Source organism: Stegostoma tigrinum, chromosome 20, assembly GCF_030684315.1.
Source record: "Stegostoma tigrinum isolate sSteTig4 chromosome 20, sSteTig4.hap1, whole genome shotgun sequence".
Classification (NCBI taxonomy): domain Eukaryota; kingdom Metazoa; phylum Chordata; class Chondrichthyes; order Orectolobiformes; family Stegostomatidae; genus Stegostoma; species Stegostoma tigrinum.
The window spans coordinates 13,064,159-13,081,250 of NC_081373.1; the positions used below are offsets into that span (position 1 = coordinate 13,064,159).

At 44.7% G+C, this 17,092-nt stretch overlaps 2 protein-coding genes across 3 annotated transcripts in view; both read left to right on the forward strand.

Moving 5' to 3' along the window:
- Positions 1-2,526: 2,526 nt before the first annotated feature.
- Positions 2,527-9,259, forward strand: pgam1b (phosphoglycerate mutase 1b). The gene is made up of 3 exons (XM_048551398.2): positions 2,527-3,131; positions 4,398-4,578; positions 7,877-9,259. Exons 1-3 carry the CDS (start codon positions 2,718-2,720, stop codon positions 8,044-8,046), a joined length of 765 nt encoding a protein of 254 aa, XP_048407355.1. The 5' UTR covers positions 2,527-2,717; the 3' UTR covers positions 8,047-9,259.
- Positions 9,260-10,463: 1,204 nt separating this feature from the next.
- hps1 (HPS1 biogenesis of lysosomal organelles complex 3 subunit 1) overlaps positions 10,464-17,092 on the forward strand; it is a 38,483-nt gene continuing 31,854 nt past the window's right edge. For both annotated transcript variants that reach the window (XM_059653008.1, XM_059653009.1), the window contains exons 1-2: positions 10,464-11,200; positions 15,611-15,748. In XM_059653008.1, coding sequence (XP_059508991.1) covers positions 11,084-11,200; positions 15,611-15,748 — 255 coding nt within the window. In that variant the 5' untranslated portion in view covers positions 10,464-11,083. The remainder of the gene's footprint in view (positions 11,201-15,610; positions 15,749-17,092) is intronic.

The window sequence follows — 17,092 nt, forward strand, 5'->3', positions numbered from 1 at the left end:
GCTGGAATAGGGGGTTGTTTACAAACGTCACTGCATTTGGGGTTTAAACCCCACAGTCTCACAGCAGTGACAGGAACCCTGGGATACAGCTCCCTTTCCTGCTCCAGTTCAAAAAGCCTGCTCACTAGCACCTCCTGGAGGGCAGTGAAGGATGGGCAATCAATGCTCGACCAGCCAGCAACAAAAAGGTCACAAGGGCTACAATGTTTCGGGAGGGAAATGCTGGCCTTTACTTCAAAGGAAATGGACTACAACTGGAATGCTGTGAAAGGTTTTGGGCTGTTAATTCAAGGAGCACAATATTGGCACCGGAGGTTCACTCATTTGATTTCAGGTATTGAGCAATTATCTTATAAGGAGAGGTTGGGTGGCTGTTAAAATATCATAGAGTCATCCAGCGTGGAACCAGACATTTCAGTCCAACTCATCCATCTAAACATGTTTCCCAAAGTAAACTAGTCCCATTTGCTAGTATTTGGCCTATATTCTTCTAAACTTTTTGTATTCATTCTGGATGCATTTTAAATGTACGTGACTGTACCTGCATCCACCACTTTCTCTGGCAGTTCATTCCATATATGAACCACCCACTGTGTGAAAGAATTGCCCCTCAGGTCTCTTCTAAATCTTTCTGCTCTCACCCTAAAGTTGTATCCTCTAATTTTAATCTCCACTACCCTGGGGAAAGGACCTTTGCTATTCATCTTATCTATGCCCTTCACAGTTTTATAAACCTCTAGGAGGTGACCCCTCACCCTCCTATGTGCCAGTGAAAAAAGTCCCAGCCTATCCAGCCTCTCAATATAAGATTTAAAGAAAGTAATAAAAAGGTTAGAACGGAGTTGACAATTTCATTTTATTCCAGAAGATGTCGGTGGTATTTGCAAGTTTTTGTTGGTGTTATAATGAACGCCTAAATTGTTGTGAGAAATAGCAACTTGATTGTTATCCTTAGTTTAAACATGCAATCTATTCAGTCTCTTAAACAGTAATCTTCTTTCAGTTATCAGCATGAAAATGCCACTCAAGAATTGCTAAACAGTTGCCATAAATCTTATTGTAGATGTATAAAAGGTAAGACTAACCATTTGATATCTGTTGATAATATAGGTTATTTACGAACCATTAATTGACTTATGATGAACTTTTACTTTTTTTCTCATTATTTAGGACTTTTGTCATAAATTAGGCATGGTATGTTGACTTCTAAAAAATTTTTACCAGTGCTTTTATAAAAATGCACATGACAGTAAATTGCAATCCTATTGTATTCTACATTCTGGGAACTCGTGTCAACTATCAACACTTTGGGAATGGAATATATATGTATCTATCATGCTTAAATATTTGAAAATCATTTAGTTAATCCTTGAATTCTGGTCTCCCTGCTATTGGAAAGATGTTGTGAAACTTGAAAGGGTGCAAAAAAGATTTACAAGGATGTTGCCATTGATTGGAGGGTTTGAGCAAAGGGAGAGGCTGAATAAGCTGGGGCAATTTTCCCTGGAGCATTGGAGGCTGAGGGGTGTCTTTATATAGGTTTATAAAATCATGGATAGGGGGAATAGCCTTTTTCCCAGAGTCGGGGAGTCTGAAACTAGAGGGCATTTATTTAAGGTGAGAGGAGAAAGGTTTAAAAGGGACACTGATGAATAGGAAGGGTTTAGAGGGATGTTGGCTAAATGCTGGAAAAAGGGATTAGATCATTTTGGTTGGCATGGACAAGTTGGACTGACGGGTCTATATTCTGTGCTGTTTAACTTTATGATATCAAGGGATATGGCAATATTGTGGGAAAATGGGGACGGTTCATGATGTAAGATGATGGAGGCAAGTTCAATTGGTTGAATTGTCCAAAATGTTCCTACTTCTATACATACTGTATTCCTTATCTTGGTTGAAAATCTTGGAAATCCCTCCCTCAGGTTGTCCCCAGCTTTTCTGTTTACACATTCTCTCGTTTTCAAGGATGACTTGACTCTAAACCTTCTCAGGTGACTGATGAGTCCAAAGCAAGACGTAATGTCTCCATCACAAGTTCGGCAGACAGAGGTCGGAGCAATGTGAGGGTGGAATACCCAGATTGTTAATCACTCCTTTCTCTTTTACAAGGGTTGGAGGTTTTGAGCTGGAGGGAGAATAGGCTGGGTGTGGAGTGTTGAAGATTGATGGGGTGACCTTACAAAATCGTGAGGGCCATGGATAGAGGATGAATAGCCAAGATCTTTTTCCTGGGTTAAGGGAGTCCGAAACTAGAGAGTGGAAGGGGACAGATTTAAAAGGAACCTGAGGGGTGGTGTGTATATCGAACCAGTTGCCACAAGAAGTGATGGAGGCTGGTACAATTACAACATTTAGAAGGCATCAGGATGGGTACATGAATAGGAAGGATTTTCATGGGACTGGATTAATTTGGGATATCTGGTCAGCATGGATTAAGTTCAACCTCTTTCCGCCTTGTACATCTCTGTTTCACTGACAGGAAGTTGTGGCTTATATCTTCGAATCTAGCTTTGAGCCGGGAAATAGGGGATGGTCCATCCGCTGAAGGTCGCTGTGCCCTCTGTACGTGCGGGTTTGCTGTCTGCCGTGTGGGGTGGACCATTGCGGAGCCTGAGAGCAGCAGCAGCAGCTAGAGAGGGAGTAAGAGACGGGGAGGTTAACAGTGGGAGAGTTACCTGCAGGCTCAGCTCCGAGATTAGCTCCTGTTTGAGATAATGGCAGCTCACATGTTGGTGTTGGTCCGACACGGGGAGAGCACATGGAACCGGGAGAACCGATTCTGCGGCTGGTTCGACGCCGATCTCTCAGATACCGGGAGGGAGGAGGCGGCCAGAGGGGCTCGGGCTCTGAGTGAAGCCGGCTACCAGTTTGACCTGTGTTACACCTCGGTGCTGAAGCGGGCGGTGCGGACCCTCTGGACGGTGCTGGAAGGGATTGACCAGATGTGGTTGCCCGTGGTGCGGACCTGGCGGCTCAATGAGAGGCATTACGGGGCCCTGACCGGCCTCAACAAGGCGGAGACGGCGGCCAAACACGGAGAGCAGCAAGTGAAAATCTGGAGGAGATCCTTCGATGTCCCCCCTCCCCCCATGGGGCCGGACCATGACTTCTACTCCATCATCAGCAAGGTCTCCGCAAATTACCCCCAAAACTTCCCCATTCCCAACCCCCCCCCCACACACACACTTTTGCACCCCCATTCCCGTCCCCTCACCCACTTCCTCCCTCTCACCCCACTTCATCCCCCTTTACTGCCCCCTCACTCACTTCCTCCCCCCAACTCCTCTCCATGCGCCCCCTCCGCACCCCCTTTCATCCCCCTTTCCTGCCTCCCCTTCATCCCTCTTTCCTGCCCCCCCTTCATCCCCCTTTCCTGCGCCCCTTCATCCCCCTTTCCTGCCCCCCCTTCATCCCCCTTTCCTGCCCCCCCTTCATCCCCCTTCCCTGCCCCCCCTCATCCCCCTTTCCTGCCCCCCCATCCCCCTTTCCTGCCCCCCTCATCCCCCTCTCCTGCCCCCTCTCATCCCCCTCTCCTGCCCCCTTTATCCCCCTCTCCTGCCCCCCTCATCCCCCTTTCCTGCCCCCCCATCCCCCTCTCCTGCCCCCTCACTCACTTCCTCCCCCTCATCCCTCTCCATGCGCCCCCTCCCTGCCCCCCTTCATCCCCCTTTCCTGCCCCCTCACCCACTTCCTCCCCCTCACCCCCTCCATGCACCCCCTCCCCACCACCTTCATCCCGCTATCCTGCCCCTTCCAACCCCTCAGCCACTTCCTCCCCCTCTACCAAACCCCTTCACACCCTCTCTCTGTCCCTCCTCCCCACCCTCTTCATCCCCTTTTCCCGCCCCCTCCCAACCCCTCACCCACTTCCTCCCCCCACTTCCTTCATCCCCCTTTCCCGCCCCCTTCCAACTGCTCACCCACTTCTTCCCCCTCCACCGTCCATGTCCCCTCCACACCCCGCTTCATGCCCATTTCCCTGTCCCCCCTTCCTCCACACCCCTCTTCATCCCCATCTCCCTGTCCCCCCTTCCCCTACACCCTTATTCATCCCCATCTCCCTGTCCCCCCTTCCTCCACACCCCGCTTCATCCCCATCCCCCGTCCCCCTTCCTCCACACCCCTCTTCATCCCCATCCCCCGCTCCCCCTTCCTCCACACCCCCCTTCATCCCCATCTCCCTGTCCCTCCTTCCTCCACGCCACCCTTCCTCCCCCTCTCCTTTCCTCCCCCTTACCCCCACCCTGCTCCCATTCCCCCCACGCCCTGGCCCTTTCCCACACCACCCCCCTAATCCTGTCCCTTCCAGCTTCCTTCTCCCTCCCGCTCTACTTTGCAAGTAACCCATGTTTGTACAGTTCTGAATAAAGAAGGGTGGGTATTTGTTTTCCTAGGACCGTCGCTATGCTGACCTGTCTGAGAGTGATCTTCCCGCCTGTGAAAGTCTGAAGGATACAATAGCCCGTGCCCTGCCGTTCTGGAATGAGGAGATCGCGCCCCAAATTAAAGCTGGGAAACGGGTGCTGATTGCGGCTCATGGAAACAGCTTGAGGGGCATTGTCAAACATTTGGAAGGTAAATCAGTTCCCTGTGTGAGTAAGTGTAATTTCCTGCCTCTTCCAATGAAAGAAAACCAGGGTATGGCCGTCCACAGTTTTGCACCTCTGCTCCTGTCTGAACCTGCACAGAGATTCCAACTCTGTCATATAAACATTACCAGGAACACCTGTTTCCATCTGCGTTATGGGGGTTGCTGGGTGTGATGGCCTAATGGTGTTATCACTAGACTATTAATCCAGAAACTCAGGTAATGTTCCGGGGATCTGGGTTCAAATCCTACCATGGCAGATGGTGGAATTTGAATTCGGTTTTTTAAAAAATCTGTAACTAGGAGTCTGATGGTGACTGTGAAGCCATTGTCAATTGTTGAGTCTGCTTCATTGACGTCCTTTAGGGAAGGAAACTGTCATCCTCAGGTGGTCTGACCTACACGTGACTCCAGACCCACAGCAATGTGGTTGACTCTAAGTGACACCCACACCCCTCTGAATGAATAATACAAGTCAGACTGCCTCTGCCCCTCTCTCAGCTCATTTGCACCTGAACACTTTATCCAAGTCTGTATCACTAGCCCATTATATCTACACTGGCTCTCTGCATGTGCATTATGACTTGATGCCATCCTCCTGCTTTTGCCCTGAAACCCTACATCTTATTTCAATTCAAATAAGCATTCAGTGCCATAAAACAGAAGTTGCTGGAAAAGCTCAGCAGGTCTGGCAGTATCTATGTTCTGAGGAAGAGTCACCAGACTCAAAACATTTACTCTGATTTTCTCTTCACAGATGCTGCCAGAACTGCTGAATTTTTCCAGCCGCTTTGTTTTTGTTCCTGATTTACAGCATCTGCAGTTTTTTTTTCGGTTTTTACTTTGGGCTCCTTGACTTCTTTATATTTCAAAAAGTTCGTCCTTGCTTTCAGATCTTTCCATTGCCTCATCCTTTCCCTATCTCTGAATCTCCAGTCTCACGTTCCTCCCAGATCTCTGTGCTGCTCTAATTCTGACTTCTTGTTCAGCCTGATATTCATCCTATGACCATTGACCTGGCAAGAATTGCTCCAAGCTTTGGAATACCCTTCCAAAACCTCTCCCCTTTTCTTTTAAGATACTAGTTTAAATTTAAAAGTCAAGTTTTTGGTCTCTTGTTAAGTCCTCACATCGCTGTCTTATGATCGTCCTGCATGGCACTTTAGAATGTTCCGCTAGCAGTAAAACGATTGCAAGAATGCAGATTACAACAAAGGCCTGAGACACGGTGGCTGTAACTTGAAAATTAAGAGTCAAGATTTTATCAGTCATTTTGGCCGAAATCGGTGCAAGAGATTGATAAATGTAAATATAAATATTCCAGAGAAAAATGAGTTCCCTTTTTGTGTTGCGGTAATTTAAAAAATATGCCCAAAGCTGATCACAGCCCCTGGCTCAAATTCATTGTCATAGTGAGTTTGCAAGTCCTCAAAGAGTCCCTCAAATTTAATCCAAGTGCTGTGACTGTTGGGGGCCCTCAGGGACCTTCAGCATTTGATTTTTAGTTGTGTCTAATTCACTACCACTTCTTTTCCAGGAGGGACCATTGTGAAGAAATTCAGCACTTTTCTCTGATGGGCTTTCCATTCTGAATCTTTAAGCATATCTGTCCTCATTGCTTTCTGTTTTTCCCCTTGTGTTTCCCAAATGCTACCAGACCTGCACTTTACTTTTTTTTAATCTCAAAATTAATCTTTGTGGTCAGTAGGACCCTAATAGACAATATCTTAACAACCATACAATTTCATCTTTTTTTAATTTAACTTGCTGAAAATCTGACCTCTATACCACAACGTTATGAAGTAATGATGTTTTGTTGGTTCAGTTGTGATCTCTAACTTGGCCTGTTCACTATATGAAGCCCAGACTTTGCCTGCAGACCTGGATGTTAAGGAGGTCCTGACTTTAACCTATAAGTGATAACATCAGTTAAAGCTTGAATTTGTAAATATTTATACAGTTGAATTTCCAGTTGCAAATATAGCTAAAAACTACTTTTAATGTTTTCAATTGAAACAGGTTTTGTGTGTGTGTGCATGCACATACGCGAGTGTGTATGTGTTTTATTGTTGCCATTAGCAGATCAGGCTACACGTTTGGAGAGAGATCTTTCACCAGGAGAGATTCTGCCAGAGTTGCTGGTTGCTGTCAGCATTTGCTGTTTTATTTTAATTTTGAGCATCGATAATATTTTTCCTTTCCAGCATTCACTTGCCAATAATGTTACAGTTTAGCATGGACCTGGGAAATGAGATTGACACAAAGACAGAACGTGCTGGAGAAACTCAGCAGGTCGGGTAGCATCTGTGAAGAGAAAGCAAAGTTAACGTTTTGGGTCCAGTGACCCTTCAGAATTGCTGGCAGCTAGGAAAGGCAGTATTTAAGCTGAAAACAGGGCTTTGGTTGGGGGGGGCAAGGAGTGAGAGAATAGGTACCCCAGAGATGGAGTACCAGAGGAGAGAATGATAGTGAGATAAAGGGATGGATAATAGGGAGAAAAAAAAACTGATAAGTCGGTGAAAATAGGTTGGCTATGCTGAAAACAGCCCATTTCATGACAGGGCCTGAAGTGTAGAAGTGGGTAGAGGAGATAGAAGGAAGTGTTCAAGCTCTAAAATTTATTGAACTTGATATTGAACCCTGAAGGCTGCAGGGCCCCCAAGTGGAAAATGAGATGCTGTTCTTCCAGCTTGTTCTGGAGCCTCACTAGAGCACTGCAGCAAGCCTGAGACAGAAGTGAGAATGGCGAATGGATTGGGGAGGCCTCTGGTTAGGCATCTGTATGAATTGCATGCTGCTCTGGACATATATCTCATAAAGGACAAATTGGTCTTGCCCTTAAGCGAGCATCCTAGATTGACCAGAGCTAAACTGGGACTAAAGGGTTAGTTTATGAGCCAGCTTTCCTGTGACTAGGCTTGTGTCCTTTCAAGTTTCGGAGATTAAGGGCTGACCAAGATGAGGTGGGTTTCAGATGATTAAAGTTCAGGGTGAACAGAGAGACATTATTTATTTGAGCCAAGCCGTTCTGGGATAATGTCAGGAAACTCTGTGCATGCAAAGGGGAGTGGAAATCTGGAACCCTTCCTCAAAAATTTGTTGAGGCTGGTGATCAAATGATGACTTTGAAACTTTGATAGATTTTTGTTGGATAAAGTATTGGATTGCAGAACCACGGTAGACAAATGAGAGTTGAGGAACAGATCAACCACTTATTGGAAGTGACCCCAGGCCTCCTCCAGTTCCTGTGTCTCTAACAACCTGATTTTGTCTTTCATTCGACAGGTATGTCTGAGGAAGCTATCATGGAACTGAACCTTCCAACGGGAATCCCCATCATGTATGAGCTGGATAAGAACCTGAAGCCAGTGAAACCCATGCAGTTCCTGGGAGATGAGGAGACTGTGAAGGCGGCGATGGCTGCTGTGGCCGCTCAGGGCAAAGCTAAGAAATGAAGAGTGGCACTGAGGGAGGGTGAAAACGAGTAGGAAGATCAGAAGAATTCCATGATATAGTTTCTTAAGGGAAAATATGTATATGTATGCATTTGGGGAAACCGTGATGACACATAACTCAATTATCATTGGAGAGGAATTGTACTTCCTATTTTGCTTATTGAACACGCTTCCTTTCCCCCTCCTCCAATTTTCACTTTCCAACCCCTCACCTTCCTTCCACTCCTCCTTCTCTTCCTCATCCTCTGTTGCCTGTAGTGACTTGTGTTGTCAGTTTTAACTTCTAAGAGTCATTGCACATTGCCCAGCCTTCATTGTGAGTGTGAACTGTAGAGTATTATGTCACTCCTCCATGAAAAATGTATTTTGGTTGATGTCCGGGACTGTAGCTGATTTAATTGACATTAGAGTTCTCCTTTGTGCATTGGCTAAGATCACACAGCCATCATTGTCCTTAATTAACTCTCAGCTCAATCTCAAAAGTTACAGCATTGAGGACTAAACTGGGGACGACACAATGTGCTTATCAGTGAAATACTTACACTGCCACTGAACAGACAATGGAATTAGCAAAGGCTCAGCATTAAGGAATTCCGTTTGTCAAACTGTCTGTAACTACTATGATCGAGTGAAGTGAGTTCACCACATTAACATTCAATGGGAATAGTAATGAGCCAATGAGTGAAGAAATGAATATGCTGGAAGAAGTCAGGCAAGTCTCATGCTTACTGTATAGTCATAGTCAGCTTTAAACAGTGAATCTTGAATGGAACAGTTAGGTCAAAAATGAGTGAATGAGGTCACAGACATTTTACTTAGAAGAGCACAGGCACCTCACATGCTGGGCTGAGTGGCCATCTCTGTAATCATGACCAAAGACCAATTGCAGGCACCTTGTTCAGTCAGTCCATGAATAAAATGTTCAATTCAGGCTGTAGCCTGAGTATTTTTGATTTGACAAGGAGCTAAGAATGGTGTTACTTTGTGTTTCCAACACTTGAGAAGTGCTGTCCTCTGTCAGTGTTAGATTCTTCAGCCTTTTCCCCGTCAACCCCTTTGTGTATCTGCTTTCCTGCTTGAGGATGGTTGCTGTGTATTACAGTAAGAAGCTGACAGGATCCCATACATGACCTGAAGCCCAATGTATGCCCATCTTTGCATTGTGAACCTTCCTGTAAACATGAGCCAGTGAGTAAATGTAACTATGAGGAGACTGTCGGTGTGGTCTGTTTATTTTATCAGAGGATTTTTAAAAATTGTTTTTTTGAAACATTTCCCTTCCCTGTCTTGTCCTTTCTCCATCCTATCTCCCTCCTATCCCACCTAATCCGCATCTCGTTGTCCCATCCTTTACCAGCCATAGAAGGAGGCGGTGAGATGAGCGGACTCAAGTTGTGATCTGGATCGTGCTCCCTGAAAGGATGAAGACGAGCCTATAGGAAGTTGCAAAAAAAGCATTTAGTTAACTACTTAAGAGGAAATCATTGCAGAACTGGGGCAAAATATGTGGAAGTGGGAAAATTATAGACCTCCTTAATCAAGGTGGAACAGCCACAATGGGTTCCTGCTGTGGTGTGAAATTTCCTGATTCTGCTTCTCTGCAGGACTTGAAGGCTTGTGCTGGGTTGTAACTTTGTGAAGTGGCCGTTCCACAGTATTTCACTACATTGGCTGTGAAATGCTTTGGGGTGCTCTCAAGATTGGGAAAAGGTGCTTTATGAAATAATGCGAGGTAACAAAGTGTGGAGCTGGATGAACACAGCAGGCCAAGCAGCAGAGGAGCACAAAAGCTGACGTTTCGGGCCTAGACCCTTCATCTTTCTGATGCCAATGCTTGGCCTGCTGTGTTCATCCAGCCCCACACTTTGTTACCTCGCATTATCCAGCATCTGCAGTTACCATTATCTCTGAAATAATGCGCTTCCTTTCGTAAATGATTTAGCTAGACAAAACCTTTTAGGCAACAATTTTTCTCAAAGCCGACCCACACACTAAATGTTTTCATGTTCTTTCAATGTATCAGAAGCTAAAGTTTCTAGAGATACTGTTGTGCCCCTAGTAATATAATCCAAATCTGTTCTCTCAGTATGTCCTGCTTTCACTTTTTGGGCTGAATGGCCTTTTCTATTCTATCACTGGTTTGCTCAGTGACAGAGAAAGTTCTCTGTGAGCAACAACAGTACTGAGGATGCGCACAGGCGCTCGCCAATCATTGGTGAACCTGGAGAATTGGGGAGAATTGATTGGACAAATTCGTGCCTTCCTTCTGACCTGATTGGGAGGGTGGGACGTCCGGGCGCTGCTGATTGAACAAAACTGGAGTTCCGTTGTTTCTAATAGGTGGATGGCGCGTAGGTCGGGCGGCGCTGATTGGAGGAGGCGGGACATCCTGACAAAGCCGATTGGAAGAGGTTGTGTCACCAGGCGTCGCTGATTGGCGGAGGCGGGGATCCGGCGGCCGTGAGTCGGGCGGCCTGACTGGAGATCTTTTCATTACCTTCGGGCGCCAGAATCCATTAGATCATAACATCCCTAAACGAGTGGGTCACCGGAACTCAGAATCCAGAGGCTTACCACATCCCTAAATTAGTGGGTCACCAAGACTCAGAATCCAGTGGGTCACAGGGATCCAGTGGGTTACACGAACATAAATCAGCGGGTCTCTGGGACCCAGAATCCAGTGGGTCACCAGCGCCCTAAATCAGTGTGTCATTGGGATCCAGAATCCAGTGGGTCATTGCAAGCCAGATTCCAGTTGGTAATTGTGATCCACAGTTTGGTCAGTCATTGTGGCTCAAAGGTAATCGGGATTCTAAGGGTCAGTGAGTCATCACGGTCCTAAATGCTGAGGGTCATCAGGATCTTAAATCCAGTGGGTCATTGGGTTCCTCAGCCCCAGTGGGTAATCTGAATTCAGAGTCCCAGTGGGTCATAGGGTTGGTGGTTGTCAGCCTGGGCTGCTGCGGTGGTTAATGGCAGGGTTTGGGGTTGGCTTGTTTTGTTTGGATTGTACTGAGGGACACGAGGAGCCACAGCGATGAAGTGTCTGCTGATTGCCAGCGAGAGTGCCCAGGTGCTCTTTTACTGGACGGACCTGGAATTTGAAGTGAGCCTGAGGCAGCGGTTCGAGAATTTGCTGGAGCAACACAGAGAGGTAAATTGGGGACTGTAGGGTGACAGCCTGTTAACTCTTGGGGTGGAGTGTAGTTATACTGTACTGGAAGCTGGTGGCCATTTTTCAAAGTGTTGCATTCTAGATGTTTTGACAATAGGCTCATTAGGTTGGGGCCTCACCTGTCCACTCATGTGGATATAAAAGATCCCATAGGACCATTTCAAAGAGAGTTGCCCAGTGTCTTGGACAATACTTAACTTTTAATTAACATTCACGGAAATGGATTATCTTGACTGTATTATGTTGATGTTCCTTTCTTTACATCAGTAATTCCATTTCATTGCTTGGAAAGTATTTTATGATGTCTGGTAGTGCTCCTTCTTTCTTCTTTTATATGATGTGGGCATTGCTGACAAGGTCAGCATTTGTTGCCCATCCTTAATTGCCATTTCAGGTGACAGTTAAGGGCCAACTACATTGATATGGGTCTGGAGTCATGTGTTGGCCAGACTGGGTAAGATTTCCTTCCCTAAAGAACATTGTAGCATATAGTAAAAACCAAAAGAACTGCAGATGCTGTATTATCAGGATGAAAAACAAAGTTGCTGGAAAAGCTCAGCAGGTCTGGCAACATCTGTGAAGGAAAAAACAGAGTTAACGTCTGGTGACCCTTCCTCAGAACTTTTTAGTATATAGTGTCTGCTGTGGAAAATCCATGTCTCAGAGCTATATATAGGACAGTGGGAACCACCACGGGTCTGTTAACCATGAGCTTGGTGTTGGAACTGATGTTGTTGTCCTCGGAAATCCTTCAGGCAGCTGAAAGCTACACCAGCACACTGGAGGTGGTGCTGGATCTCTTCACCAATGGCTGCTTTGGCTGACAGGGTGCGCCTGAGGTATTGGAGATGGTCAGCATTCTCCGAGGCGTCCCTGTGGACCTTGATGATGGGGTGTTTGCTACACGATGCCAGGCCAGGTTGGTGGAGGACCTTCATCTTATGCAGGTTAACTGTGAGGCCTGTGCTCTCATATGCTTCCATGAAGATACTGACAATGATCCGAGATTGCACAATACACACAAGAATCATCTGTGTACTACAGCTCAATGACATCAGTTGGGGGTGACTTTGGTTTTGGCCTGAAGGCAGTGGAGGATGAATAATTTCCCACAGGTTCTGTAAGTTAGCTCCATTCCAGCGCTATCACACCAATGCTTCACCCAACCCTTTCCTGTAACCATCTTCTGCCCCATGTGTTTGAGAGCTTGTGGAAGCCTGTATACATTGGCCTGTATAGCCACCTACAGACTCACCCTGAGAGTAGGAGAGATTCATCCTCATCTGTGAGGGATCGCTAATGATGATGATGATGATGATAGAATGTAATACAGAAATTTATTGTTACATGTATTTATGAAAATACTGTAAAATGTGTATAGGTCGCTATATTCAATCCGTGCCATTAATGATTTTACAGAAATCAGTGTTAGTTACATGGTCGCCAATAGTGAGAGTAGTTTTCAATTCTGCATTTTTTTATTATTTGAATTTAAGTTCCACCAAATGTGGTGGGATTTGAAGCTTTGTCTCCAGATCCTGGTCCTCTAGGTCACTAGACCAGTTTACATTATCACCAGATCATCATAAAAGATGTTACACCAATGAAAGATGTTACTTCATCTGGTTGGCTTGTATATTTTAAGCATCAAATTAAATACAATGTGGGGCAACCAGACTGTGTTGAATTAGCATGACCCAGTGCTGTCGTCGTGTCACGGCCATTCATATCGGTCAATACCAAATCCAATAGAAAGAAGCCATGATTTTAAACTGGTAACACCAGATTAGCAAAACACCTGCTAGCTTGTGACATCCAGAGTGGAGTTAGCCATGGGAGAAAATGAAGTCATTACATCACATGAGAAATAGCGGAAGTGCAGCTCAAAGTGGACATTGCTAAGGAGTGAGAGATCCCACCATCGAGTTCACGCAACTATTCTGAAACCCAAGGTTAAAATTTTGGGACAGTTGACAAGCAGCTGTTCTCTCCAGCGTGAAAGAGATTGAAAACAGCTGCCACTCCCAACATTGAAGGAACTTTGTTGACTTGGTTGAAGGCAGCTCGAGCAGCGAACATTCCCGTCTCCAGTTCAATCATGTAGGAAAAGGCAGTTTCACTGGCAAGGGAGTTGTGTCACACCAGCAGCAGTGGATAGCTCAACTGATTCAGGAAAAGACAAGGCAAAGTCTTTCGTGAGTTAAGTGATGGGACTGTAACAGTTACGTCAGCAATGACAGATGACTGGATGTAAAATGATCTCACCTACGTCCTGAATGAGTTTGCACCAAAATATCCCCTTTAATTTTGATGCAAATGAAAGCTGACTGTTTGCAGATTTAATTTTAAAAATTACCTGGTTCAGAAATGTTATATGCCTCTGGAGCAGATGGACCTTGACCCCTAGCCTCATGCCTGGCTCAGAGGTAGGAACACTGTCACTGCACCACAAGAGTCTTTGTGCAGTCTACAGTGTGGGCAGTGAGTTCTTCAACCAAGGAGGCTGATCCCCCTGAAGACTTAAATGAATGCCCATCCACTGACTCACTTTTTGTGAAGTTGCAAAGACCATAGACCTCCAGGATTTCACCCTGAAGTATGAGAACATGGAAGACATGCTTGACTAAATTGATGCCAACCTGAACTGCATCGTTATCATGAGAGACATGCACTAAGTAGAAAAAGATTACTGAGTATTCCCAGAGCTAAATTCCATGTTTTCAAAGCCTTTTGTTGTACAAGGTATTGTAAACCCATTGTAACATGTGAACAAATTGATATTCCTTGCATATTTTCTGCATCACTGTGTTTTCATTTGCATTTCTTTTTAATGTAGAACTTAATAGTGGTAAAATCAGGTTTCACAGGGACCTCCTCGATGATCTCAAAGTTTCGCTTAGCATGAATTTCTGAATGGGCCCTTTCAATTTGACTGATTGTGATTTTACAGTGTCACTGTTTTTGGGGACTGATTGAATATTGTACTTAACCCTGACTACTATTCAATGGCTTCTTTCTGGGAGTTTGCATGAAGGGACATAGGTTGTGCTGTTCCTCACAGTTTATTAACTGCGAATAGCTGGTGATGCTGGCTCGAGGGGCTGAATGGCCTACTCCTGCATCTATTGTCTATTGTCTATTTAAGGCAGGAACAGGATACTGATTGGATGATCAGCCATGATCATAATGAATGGTGGTGCTGGCTCGAGGGGCCGAATGGCCTACTTCTGCACCTATCGTCTATTGTCTAATGTAACGGAAGAAGGGACACTGGTGGAACTATATACATTGTGTTCGGAAATCTCCATCTTTAAGTGACAACATCCCAAGACTCTTCACAATGAATAAAGTGTGGTCACTGTTTCGTGGGGAAGTCAGTTTATTATTTTAACCACAACGTGAACGTCGCTGGCAAGGCCACAAATTATTGCCCGTCCCGCTTTGAACTGCTGCAGTCTCTATGAGGTAGTGAGAACCACAGGACTGTTAGGATGGGAGTTCCAGGTATTTTGACTCAGTGACTGAAAGAATTTTGATATGTGTCCAAGTGAGGATGGTGTATGGCTTGGAGGGGAATTTGTAGTGCACCTGCTGGTTCTTGTGGATAGGCGAGAATGTTGGTTTAGAAGGTGTTATCTTGGGAGTTTTGGCGAGTCCAACTTTGTAAGGTAACATAAAGTTAACAACTTGAACACAAAGAGTTAATCAGGGCATTAGACTGATACTAATAAAATGCTGGGATTGAACAAGAGTTGGATCTTTTACGGGTTAGCTTGGTGATTACTCTGTAAAAAGGTAGATTTTCTCTGAAATTATTCAGGGACACGGCTTACCCCTATACTAGCTTTGATTGTCAAAGAAAAGAATTTTGTACGTTCCTTCCACAATTATTTGTATTCTGATTTTTCACCTCTCAGGAGATCCCATTGCTGTTAATTTGGATAAACAGTACCATATATATATTGTGATGCAGATGGCATTGTCGTTCAGTGAGATAGGCTGGCAGGATGACGGAATCTTTTCTTGTCAGTCATTGTTTGCATTTGTCTTCAATGCTATCTGAACAGGTAGATGCATCGTTAATTTAGTTTTTTATCTCAGACATTCCCTCAGCATGTAGGTTATGTCAGGCTTGAAACCACATTCTTCTGACTCTTCAGCTGGGGAAAAATGGAGCAAAGATTTAAAACCGAAAATGTAACTGCAAATTTTATAATTTGGGCGCCAAGGTAATTGAGGAATACGGGGATAGGTTGAGAAGGTAGTGCTGAGGTGGAGAATCAGCTACAATCTTATGAAATAGCAGAGTAAGTTTAAAGGGACTGAATGACCCCATCTCCTGTTTCTTTTGTTCTTATGATAAAGATGAATTGTTTCCTGTGTTTGCAGATGTCTCCAGCCTTTGAAGACAGCATAAACACACTATTTGCACCACTTCTCATTTCCTGCATTACCCTGAATGAGAAGATCTCAGACACATACACTTCTTTTGTTAGTGAGAATAACTACCTCTTTGTACTGCACCAGGTAAGGGATTTAGTGTTCTGCATATTTATCCACAGTTTCAAGCTCTGGTGAATTTTAAAAGATTGCTTTTTTTGTCTGGTATGCATGCTGTAGGCATAAAAGTGATCGATGACCAATAACACAACGCCAGGTTATAGTCTGACAAGTTGATTTGAAATCTGCGGTGGTAAAGGAGTAATGTGTGACTTCTGACTTTGTCCACGCCAGTCCAACACCGGCTCCTCCACATTGTGCCCAATAACAGTCGATCAATATAGTTGATTATTGTCTTTGTTGTCTAACTTAATGTTTCACATTTTCCCAAGCATACTTCCTAAACCCAGACTATATAACTGAAAAGCAAAGGGTGGTATTTCGTTCCCTTCATTAGTCTCTGTTCAAACTATCTACTTCTGAATGTCTGACAATGGACTCATTAGTAAGTGATCACTATTATTTCTATCCCTGACCATTGCTAAATTCAATTCGATTTGATTTATTATTATCACGTGCTGAAATACAATGAAAAGTATTGTTTTACATGCTGACCAGACAAATCATACCTTACGTAAGTACATCAGAGTATTAAAAGAGAATGCAGAATATAGTGTTACAGCTACAGAGGGTGCAGAGAAAGATCGACTCTAATATGAGAGGTCCGTTTATAAGTCTGATAACAGTGAGGTTATCATGTTCTGAATCTGTTGGTATGTATTTTCAAACTTTATCTTTTGCCTGATGGAAGAGTGAGTAGCCAGGATGGGAGGGGTCTTTGGTTGTATTGGCTGCTTTCCCTGAGGCAGCAGGAAGTGTAGACGGATGGATTGCGCTGTGTTCATAACTCTCTACAATTTTTCTTGAGGTCTTGGGCAGACCGATTGCCATACCAAGCTATGATGCATCCGGATAGGATGCTTTCTATGGTACATCTATAAAAATCGCTAAGAGCCCTTGTAGACATGCCGAACTTGATTAGCCTTAACTCTTACCCCTACCTCACTGTAGCTGTGCTTGGGAGTTCAGCAACATGATGGGAAGCTGGATTATAAAAAGCAGTGTTCCATCACTTTCACTGCATTGCCAGTGACTCTGAGGAAACACTTAGAAAAATTAGGAAAGTTCTACATTGTAGATTATTTGAAGAGATGTTAAATCCTTGGAATTATTTACAATGCTTCCTATCCTATTCTTGTCTGCAAGATTATTCTCTTAGTCCTATTCCAAATCACCTACTCTGGCAGCCTTTGATTCTCTTTCATTACCATGCCCACCCCCACCTAGACTCTCTGCTATATACTACTATGGCCTACTTTGCTCTTTGCTAATTCCCCATTCTGCTTTTGGTCCCCGCACTAGCATCTAAAT